The sequence below is a fragment of the Mastigoproctus giganteus genome, chromosome 8, assembly GCF_048544385.1.
Source record: "Mastigoproctus giganteus isolate SK-2022 chromosome 8, ASM4854438v1, whole genome shotgun sequence".
Lineage (NCBI taxonomy): Eukaryota > Metazoa > Arthropoda > Arachnida > Uropygi > Thelyphonidae > Mastigoproctus > Mastigoproctus giganteus.
The window spans coordinates 81,018,966-81,030,332 of record NC_143582.1 but is presented as its reverse complement, the minus strand read 5'-3'; the positions used below and the strand labels follow the sequence as shown (position 1 = coordinate 81,030,332).

General features: G+C 34.3%; 1 protein-coding gene across 4 annotated transcripts in view; it reads right to left on the bottom strand.

The window, feature by feature from the left end:
* Positions 1–481: 481 nt before the first annotated feature.
* The window catches only part of LOC150081675 (LIM domain-binding protein 3-like), a 273,752-nt gene continuing 262,866 nt past the window's right edge, over positions 482–11,367 (bottom strand). Inside the window, exons 16-17 of one of the 4 annotated variants that reach the window (XM_090378805.1) lie at positions 9,361–9,476; positions 482–1,457 (exon numbers count right to left, since the gene is read on the bottom strand). In XM_090378805.1, the coding sequence (XP_090234931.1) occupies positions 1,380–1,457; positions 9,361–9,476 (194 nt within the window). In that variant the 3' untranslated portion in view covers positions 482–1,379. The remainder of the gene's footprint in view (positions 1,458–9,360; positions 9,477–11,367) is intronic. The other 3 variants (XM_090378806.1, XM_090378803.1, XM_090378804.1) reach the window with 3 other exon arrangements.

The window sequence follows — 11,367 nt, the reverse complement described above, 5'->3', positions numbered from 1 at the left end:
AATCATTAATGAGAGAGAGAGAGAGAGAGAGAGAGAGAGAGAGAGAGAGAGAGAGAGTAGTATCCAAAGTAGTATCCCATAATTCTACAAAATATTTTTTCTGTACTATTTTTACTCAATCAAAAATAAAACTTAGGCTACATTTTTATATTTGTTTTAAAAACAGTGAAATGGAAGATATTTACATGAACATGATGTCTGCCATGATCAAACGTAGCAGACATCACAAAGAAACTTCAAGTTAAGAATTATCATTCCTTTGTACATGATTACTATGACATCAGGCTATTTAAATGACTTGCAAACTAATCGAAGGTCCATTAATCACTAAATCAAAAGGCTGGCTACCAATTCTTGCCACTAAATTTAAATTTTGGACACAAAATCCAGGAGAGTGTGAACTAATAAATTATAAACAGACAAATTGAAATGTTACAATTTGTCTGTTTATAATTTAAATATGAGGAGTTTATATTTTTAAAATTACAGAAAATGAGTAAATCCAAGTGAAATGTTTCAAATAAATGTTACAGTTGCTAATTAGCTTTTAGATTACATAAAAAGTTCACATAATTTTCATAAAAGGTGGGTATAAATTTTTAACAATGAACTCAGTTATTTTTAATGAAGATGTTTTTTTTCTGTTTTCTATTGCAGAGGAAATTCCTAAATAAGAATTTCATGAAAATTAAATAATATTCACAAAATGAATATTATTATTTTTACTAGGAAGTCAAGTTTGTTATCTCTGTGGATTTGAATATCCTGATTTTGAAGTTGTGTATATTTTAAAAATTACAGAAAATGAATAAATTCATGAGAAATGTTTCAAATAAATGTGTCATCATTCATTACATATTCAGCCATAAATGGGTAGAGAAGTAGTCATCACAGAAATTTTTTCTGCTAATCATAAATGTTTACAAAATATCTTCTAATACAGAGACCATTTCATATATTTTAAACTTACATCACAAAACTTTTGTTGTTTGATTATGTTCACTGAGAATTTTCAGATACACCAATGAAAACTGACTGGCATGGCCAGTATACAGCTAGGGAGGAGATGAGAATAGGAATAATAACTCCATGTTGACAGTAATATAACAAAACAAAGGGGAGGTTATATTATAATGTGTGATATTTGCTATTGTTTTATTCATATTCATTGCAGCATAAAACTATGCTATTGATTTAAGCAGATTTAGTCACATGTAAAAACTATTTGAAGAGTATCATAAGTTGCATCATTTAGAAAGTCAAGATCAGCTAATCAAAGTTAAGTGGCTTTATAAAAATCTTTCTTTTGCATCACCATCTGATAATCTCTGTTCACTTTGAGTCTAGGCCTCAGAGAGGATGACTAGTTGAATGTTATTTCATCGAGCATGAGCTTTACAAAATGGACGACCTCCTTTAGCATAAAAGCTCTGTCCTTCTAAATTCTTATGGCAGATCTTTAAAAAAAATAATAAATAAATAAAAGTTAAAAATTAAATAATTTGCTTTAAAACCAAATTATTCTCAGTAAATGGAAAACTATAAAAGTCATTTCATGTTCTAAGGTTAACTTATTTTCATGGTTTATATATATACAAGTATATATATATATAAAAAAAGGGGGGGCATGTATGCACGAAAGACATTTAATTTTATGTGAAAACAATCTTGGATTGGACGAGGTTAAAGGTAAGAATGAAAAGAATCTGAACACGTTTCACATTTTAAAGCATTTATTTTTTTTTTTCAACAGTTTCATCAATTTGAGGTTGCAATACATGTTCAACAGGTAATTTACTTAAAATGGGTTTGTGATAGCTAAAATATGATATGTACACTTGAGATTGCAAAGAGTGTAAATGTCTGAAACACAGCATCAATTACAGTTCCATGATTAGTAGTTGATACAGATCTAGAAGTATTTAACATTAGTCCAAATTAATTTTTTAAGAAATCAGTCCAAGGTTTGGATTGGGTATCTGCAAAATTAATTGAAATCTCCACTAAGTATCATTGGGATTCAGTTGCATTTTTTGTGAGAAAACTGTTGTAGCAGTGTGTAGCTCCTTCAATTGTGTAAGGAAGTAAAACAAAATGGATGAATTCAATGATATGTTTGATCTTTTGATTAGGTTAAAATGTAAATGACACCGACAATGCCATTTGACCATCAGGAAGAAGGCACTCAGCCACACAGGTTTAACACTCATTTATTTTCCAACAGTTTGTCTATAAATCGCTACCATATACTTAACTACTGTTGAAACCTGTGGAGGGTCTACAACAGGCAATTGAGCTGAAATATGATTGTTTCTTTTAGGATGATTCAATCAAAGCTGGTTGTTGCAGTATACTCTGTCTAGCTGGTTCAGGAATCAATTGAAATTCCTCAGGTAATTCACTTGAACTCAAATCTTCTGGATTGAAATCTTCAGGAAGTTCTTGAATATAACTTCATGGTGTTGATGGTCCAGCTTCTTGATGAGAAGTCTATGTATAAGGTTGATGTTGATCAAAATCTTGAGCAGATTTTATTAAATTCTGCATTTTTTGTTGTTGTCTATGTTTTTGAAATCTTTTTGTCGACATGGGAGGCTTCTTCAATGGCTTTGAAGCTTTTATTCTTGCATAATTCTCTTGATTTCACTCAGCTGGAGTTTTAGCCAACTTTGAAATACAGGCACTCCCAGACTTGTGTAATACTCGAGTTACGGAAATTTGACTTTACTTAAGTTTTTGCCGGCCGGTTCAAATTTAAAATTGTGGAAACTTATTTTGCATCCCATAGGAATAAATGGTGGTATTGTGAAAATATCATAATGTGAACCCAATAATACATTTTTTTTTTTTTTTTTTTTTTTTGTAATTGGTTTCAAGTCTTTGGAAGTTGAAAATTTCGCTATATTACTAAGCTATTTATCTCTCTAAAAGGTCATATTTATATTGGAAATTGCACTACCCTTTCATCGCTATCATATGTTCCCATTATAAGAATCAATTTTAAACGCTTTTGTCATATTTTTCTCAAGCATATTTCTGGAGGTCACGACCATAAAACAAAAACAATTTCACTTTCCAGTTTATTGGGCTTTTCTGTTAGGGTATCTAATTATAAATGGGTAATAAACTATCTTTTTCGCATTTGCAATAATCCCAATAACTGCAATTGTGGAGGTTTTTACATTATTATGGTGAAATGTATTCTCCTTCACTGAAATCTTCAATCATATAAAAAACAAATTTTCAGAAACTTCTCTTCATTCCTATTTACAATTATGATGAAGGGAAAGCGACAACGAAAAGTGAAAGTGGTGGTAGTGCCAGGAAACAAAACAAAACGAATTTAGAAATGAAGAAAATGATTAAGAAGTATGAAGCAGGACAAAGTTTGTCATCTATTGCAAGGGAATTAGGTCTCGCTGCTTCAACAGTGAATACTATTTTAAAGAACAGTGTGCGTATAAAAGAACATGTCAAAGGATCAACGCACTTAAGATCAACAGTGATCACCAAACAGCGTTCATGTGCTATATCGAAGATGGAACAGCTATTAATAATATGGATGGAAAATCAGATTCAGAATCTGAGTGCCCCTGAGTCTAATGACCATTCAAGCAAAAGCAAGAAGTATTTATGAAGATATTAAGGATAATTATGGTAAACCCCAAGCCAAGTGGTTTAATAGGTTCAAGAATTGTGCTGGTTTTAACTATGTTAAAGTATGCGGTGAAGTTGCCAGTGCCGATTCTGCAGCTGCAGAGAAATTTTGTGATGTGTTGGAAAAAAATTATTGATGAAGGCAGCTATTCAATGTAGAAAATTTTTAACGTTGACGAGATTGCTCTGTACTGGAAAATAATGGTGGATCGAACGTACATTGCCAAAGAGGAAAATACGCCAGGTTTCAAGGTGTCAAAAGATAGGGATATGCTCTTGCTTGGGGGCTAATGCAGCAGAATATTACGGATTAAAATCACTGCTTCTGTGCCATTCTAGAAATCCTTGTGCATTTAAGGGCATTAATAAAGCCACCCTGTCCATGCATTTCCAATCGAGCCAGAGAGCGTCGATAACTATCTCTCTTTGAGGATTGGTTTAAATGCTGCTTCATTCCTGAGGTTGAAAAATATTGTAAAGACAACGACATTCCTTTCAAGATTTTGCTTCTATTAGATAATGCTCCTGGACATCCTATGCATCTAGATGAGTTCAATTCGAACGTGGGAGTCATTTCTACTGCCAAACATGACTTCACTTATCCAACCTATGGATCAGGGTGTTATTTTGAATTTAAAAGCATGCTATTTATGCACAACATTTGCTCAGGTATTATCTGCAGTAGGCGATGAGAAAAATTTCATGTTAAGACTTTTGGAAATCTTACAATATTTACCATGCCATCTTAAATATTAATAAGGCCTGGGTGAAAATTACCAAAAGTTGTTTAAATGGCACATGGAAGAAAATATCCCATGGCACGTAAAAGGCTTAGAAGAATTTAAAAAAGATGAATCATATGAAGAGGTTACAGATAAGATTGTAAAGGCTACAGAGATACTTCAGTTGGAGGTTGATGCCAAAGATGTGGAGGAGTTAATAGAGGGAGAAGAGAAGAAATTATCTAATGAAGAACTTGTTGACTTGCAGGCAGAGAAAGTGAAAGAAGAAAATGCTGATGAAGCTCAAGATGAACTAAATGAGGAGCCGAGATGCTTCATCACCAGAGAGAGATGGTAATGGCATTTTGTTAAATTGCATCGGCAATGGCGAAGTTTGAGAAGAAGAGCCTGACAGCGAACGATTCTTAAAAGTTAACAGAGGTGTGAATGATATGTTTGCTTGTTACAAAGAAATCTACGATGAAAAGAAAAAGCCACTGTCCAGTCATCCATTAATATGTTCTTTCATGAGATTGAGCGGCTGACTCCTAAATCTCCACAGCCCTCAACCTCCACAGTGGCATACTTATCAGCTGAAGATGTCGATTCTGGCAAAGATGGTTGAGAGGTAAAAATTACTGATGTTATGCTTGTCTCCTCTCTTTTTTTGTAATTTTTCCTGTGCATGAGATAAAAAAATATAATAAATAATTCTATTTACATGTTCGTCAAACATTTCTTTTTTTAATCAATCAATTCAATGAGCGCAGTTGTGAGTGCTGCACATGCATGGGGGAAATTCCGACTTATTTAGCGTTCCGTGGAATGCAACGCTTACATAAGTCGAGGAGTTCCTGTACTCTTATAGATTGTTAAGTGAAATTAGATTTGGTATTTTTACAATTCAATAGTTAGCAAAATCTATTTGTAGAATAGTATGATGTCATAACCAAAAACTACTGCAAGAAGTGATTGTTTTATTGTTGCGTTCTTAAATCTAAATGGTTTAATCAAACAGCTAGAACCAAAGTTGTGAAAGATGTAACATTTTATGCTCATGCCCGCTACTTAGAAGGTTGATGTTGGTCAAAATTTTGAGAAGCAAATTTTATTGAACTGCACAAATATTTTTTTTCGTTCTCTGTTTTTGAATTTTCTTTTGTTGACATACGAGGCTTCTTCGGTGGCTTTGAAGCTTTTATTCTTGCATACTTTTATCGATTTTGCTCAGCTGGAGTTTTACCCATCTTCAAAATACTCTTATAGGTTGTTAACTGAATTTAGATTTGGTATTTTTACAATTCAATAGTTAATGAAATCCATTTGTAGATTTCATTAACTATTGAATATGATGTCATAACCAAAAACTACTGCAAGATGTGATTGCTATTTGTTAAAGTGATTGTTTTATTATTGCTTTCTTGAATCAAAATGGTTTAAATTTTTAAATGGTTCAATCGAAACTTACTTACGCTACTTAGAAGGTTGATGTTGATCAAAATCTTGAGAAATAGATTTTATTAAAGCCTGCATTTTTTTGATTCTCTATGTTTTTGAACTCATTCCTTTTTGACATGAGGCTTCTTTGGTGGCTTTGAAGCTTTTATTCTTGCATAATATACTACCTGCTGCTTACTCTACCGACTTAATGTTAATGACTGAGCTAGCATCATTAGTGCCATTTAGGAAGTGACATCATTTGAGTCACCTAAAATCTAACAGCCACCTAATAGGAAGTGATGTCAATTGCATCATTTCCGTAAGAAAATTTTGTTACCAATCGGTTTTATTCTAGTGCCACCATACATGTTTTCACATAAAAAAAAAAAAAAAAAAATTTTTTAGAGAAACCTACTGATATATCGTATCAGCATCTTTCCCGACCACAATGGTTAATTCTATAGTAAGGCATAAAGCAGTTTGATTAAGGAAACCACTTTGACAAAATATACATCTAGATTTCAGTAGAGCTTTTGACAGAGTCCTGCCACGAGTGGTCACTCTATAAACTGGAGATCTGGGAGCTACAGACACCTTGGGGGTGGGTAACCTGAATGAGGTTTCATTTGGTTCCCTTCAGGAACGTTGGTGAAATGAATGAATGAAAGAAGTATATTCTTACTGAGAGGCAAGGCAGAACCATGAGAAACAACTATCTATGTCTGCCAGAGGGAAAAGTTGATGACTTAGAGCAGATTCCTTTTAAAAGCAAAAGGTGATATTGTTATAAATGTTGGCACTAATGATATTACGAAATGGAGATTGGAGGACTTACCCAACAAGTATAGTGCAATGTTGAGAAAAAGTCAAGTTAAATTACGATTAAAAGTTAAATTTAACATTTGTCAATGTTAAACTTCAGTTGCCACTTCTCAGTCCATCTGCTCAACTTTTCTAGATCCTGTTGCAGTAGCGTACTGTCATTAGTGTCATTGACAACCCTGCCAACTTTCGTACGTATCTTCTACAAACTTAGACATTAAGCTTGATATACCATAATTAATATCATTAATAAATTCAGAAAACAACAATGGACCCAAACCGAACCCTAGGGGGCTCCATTAATAAGAGTAGTCCATGTAGAGCAGTGTCCATTGATAACCACTCTGTCTTCTCCCACTCAACCACCCTTTTATCCATTGTAGTAACTTGTCCTTAATGCCACACTGCTCCAATTTGTGAAGCAGTTTTCCATGTGCAACAGTATCAAAAGCCTTCCTAAGATCCAAGTATATGATATCAAAATTATTCTCTGTATCTAGTTCCTTTGTGACCACATCATAGTATCCAATCAAATTGGTCAGAGAAGACTTCCCCTTAACAAACCCATACTGTGTCTGAACTATAACTGAAGTCTAGATGATCCTGCAGTGCTTCTTTGACCAGTGCCTCCCTTACTTTTTCCAGAACAGAAGTTAAACTAACAGGTCTGTAATTACTTATGTCACTCTTTGATCTTCCTTTATGAATCGGGGTCACATTTGCACATCTCCAGTCCATGGGTACCTCCCCTGAGTCCAAAGAAGCTCTCATAATTATGGCTAAGGGTTTGCTTACTTCCTTTGCTGCCTCCTTTAATATAACTGGATAGATCCCATCCACCCCAGGGATTGGTGAGGAGAAAAAAGGGTGCTCTTACCAAGAAAGGCTTCAGTACTACAAATTGCAGCATCTGGAGACTAGACACTTGAGGTGATTTGATTAAGGTGTTCAAGGCTTGGAATGGATTAAGCAAGATCAATGCTGATGGCAATCTTCCACATGAGGGAGCATAAATTCAAATTGAAAAGGATGGTTGCAGGATAGATGTGCCGATTAGTCAGCCAGCAGGTAGCTGATTGTTGGAATAAACTTCTATCTGCTGTTGTGAAAGTAGTTAGTTTGAATAAATTCAAGCAAGACTCCAACTACTGGAGTGGACGGGCAGATGATGTGCATTTTTTTTTTTTTTTTTTTTTTTTTTGCGGCTGATACTGCTTAAGTTTGCTATAAGTTTGCTTCCTTGCACCATTTGCCACTATTAATTCTAATCTTGCAGCAGAAAACTGACTCTCATGAAACTTAACTTCATAGTAGTAGTAGTAGCAGCAGCAGCTATTGGAATAAATTACTTGCCAAAGTGACCTAAGTATATTTGGATGGGCAATGTATTTTTTTTTTTTTTTTTTACTTTTTTTTTTCTGATGTAGAATGTGGTCATTCAAGTACAAAATATTATATTTAGATTGCACTGTAGATATGTTGTTGAAGTACAACAATCCCTGGCATTAGCTTTTCATTAGGAATGTATTTGGTTACTTATAATCTAACCTATTTTTTTTAACTCATAAACGAGTAAAATTTCTAATAGAAGTTGATATTTTTGCTCTCATTAATATCAACATTATCATAATATTTATGCACATAATTTCTGTTTCACTATTTTAGAAATGAATTGTTTCTTGTTATCTTATAATTCAGAAAATGTTTCTTTTCAGTTTTGTATTTATTTTTTACTTTGTTTATTCTAATGTCCTCATTTGTCTTCTTCCATTTATTGAATGCTGCCTTTTTTTTTTTAATACTTTTGTTATTTATTCATCACCTTTTTTTTTTTTGCCACCTTGTTAGCTGTTGGTGCATCAGCTTCTGTGGCCATAATACACCTCCCAAAGTTTTTGCATTTTACACTGATCCAAGCCAGAGGCGGGATTCGAACCCACGACCTTTGGGTTGCTAGGAAGGCACATTACCCACCTGGTTAGCCTAGTCGGCTATTTATTCACCTGATTGTGACAACAGTTCTTTCTTCTAATTCCCTGACCATATTTTCACATACCTATTTACTGGAGTTTCCCAAGAATTTATAAGAATATTAACCCGGGGGGGGGGGGGGGGGGGGGGGGGCTCACATCTGGTGAGTATGGGCTTGGCACACCCAAGGTCCTGAGCTGGATATCATCATTCTTCTCTTTCTTGGTGATTTCTTTTCTCTCTCTCTCTCTCTCTCTCTCTCTCTCTCTCTCTCTCTCTCTCTCTCTCTCTCTCTCTCAGGGTAATTCGGGAATTTTTTTGGCTGGTGCAGCATAAGCTTCAGGCTTCCTTGCACCATATGGTTAATAATAATAATATTCATGAGATAGTAGATCAATAGATTGATTATCTTTCCCTATGCCATAATTTATCTTTTAGATCCAAAAGAAAAATGTATCCTAGACCCCATTTTCTTCCATTCTAGAGTATTCAAGCATTTTAAATGCTTCTTATTAGAAATTTATAGTGCATAGCAGTGGCTTCTTGAGGTATAAATGTGCTTTTTTTGTGAAAGTTGACTGTTCTGCAAAAGAATGGACAAGAATAGATTTTTGGCATGAACCTGTCTGTTCTTACCATGATAACCTATTTAGTTCCAACATATAAGTGTGGAAAATGAATTTTGTGATTTTCATTCAATTAAACTTTCTTTAATAACTTTTTGAATAGGAAATTAAAAGCTATTTACCGTGCATTTGAAACATTGAGAATGATAGTTATTATTCAGAGCTTCAACCCAACGGTCCCCAGCTTCAATTGGAAATCCACATCCAACACACTTGGTGGTAAACAGTTCATTCCAATCTGAAATTTAGTGATATCATTAATGAAAAGGAATGAATGATTAAACTGATAATAAAAATTTAACTAAAGAATACATTTTTTACACCATAACAAAGTTTTATTTCAGATTTAATTACAATGTGAATAATTGTCTGTAACAAACTGAATTATGTCACTTTTCAGTTATTGTATATATAGAAAAGGGAGCTGTTGCATTTCATTTTAATATTCTAATACTAAGAACATTGTTTTTATGGTTTTAGTTCTCCTTTATGTGTGCAAAGGTTCAGTTGTCCAAATTACTGTTTTTTTGAAATACTTTCAAATAAAAGTGTACTTTGTGGAAGAGTACTGCTGTTTATTTCAGTCACTGCTCAGCGAGCTATTTCAATGGCACTGCTCTCTCAGAGAGCAAGTGTTATTCCTTTCTCCAACACTGACAAATATATCTAATTATATTCGAAACCATTTTTTGGTTAAGAGGGTGCTGACAGTTGTGTTGGCCAGATGCACAATTCCTGTGCTACTCAGAATATTGTGTTAAATAGTGTTCTAAAGTGTATGAATTGGTTTTATTCTGTGTTTTGAGAGTTTTATTCGTTGAGATCTATCTGCAGACAACTATATCGTCAAGATCGGCAAAGATAACCAAAAGATATGACTATTTCAACTTTTTATTTCACTGTATGCTAGGCAATATGGCAACGCTTTATATGCTGTCCATAGTTTAACATTGTAGAATTTAAAATACCTTTGGTTGTATTCTTTTTAATATAATTAATCTAAATTGAGTTCAGATATAAAGATAAACTTCTGATTTCTGAAAATATGATTTTCATAAAGATTGATACTATATCTGGTTTTTATTGTCAGTTTTATATGTATGTGTGTGAAATAATTATGTCACTTGGAGGCGGCCATGTCGTCTTCCTCGAGTGTTAGAACAAAGGGCTTTCCTTGCTGTTGTTTTTGATTCTTCATGTCATATCACATGACCTGAACCTGACCACCTCATTGGCTGAGATCTATCACCAACTAGAACTACAGTGAAAATAAGGTAAACCAGGTAATAATGATTGATTTGCATATTACGTTGATAATCAACGTAATATGCAAATGAGTACAGAATATTTAAGATAAATGGTTGTGCCTCCGGGACACACAGTAATAATATAATAGTGATATAGTAGCATATACAATATATAGAGTAATTTTGCAAGCTATAAATAATGATCACTTGTCTAACCTAATACCATTATAATGGCCATATGGATGTCATCCCAGGGCAAATGGCACGTGACTGATAGGGTAAATCCTATTGGTGGTAGCTGTTCTTGTGAAGCACTTTTATAAGTTGATTCACCTAGTAACTTGCAGTGGGTATCATCTGCCCTCAATTTCTGAGCTCTTTCTGTGAGACTGCCTTCCCACTCACTCATCCGCAGTGAACTTGCTAATCCGTATCTGCTCAAAATGGAGCGTAAATTGAGAAAATCAGCTGAAAGCACAACCCTACTAGTGACCGACAACCTTGAAATAGTAGAGCTACATGAAGAACATGTAGCAATCTCAAACTGAACCTCCCATTAGGAGGAACAAAAAACCAACTCACTTCCAAATCTGATCGGGGAACCAGGTCAAAATCAGAAAACAGAGGGACCATAGAACCATCCCTCTCCCAAACCGAGGATACAGACAAGAGACAACCTGACCTCCCCCTGGATCCTAACATGCCTGAGGGGACAGTTATCCAACAATTGCTACAACTCAAAGTAGCAATGGAGAACTTGCTCAAAGAGCCAACTAACAGAGTTACAATTTCTAAGGGCAGAAATCGTCACCCTATGGAATACACTAGAATTGCTGCTTATCCAGACTCACCTGGAAAGTGAAAAGGCAACCACAAAATTGG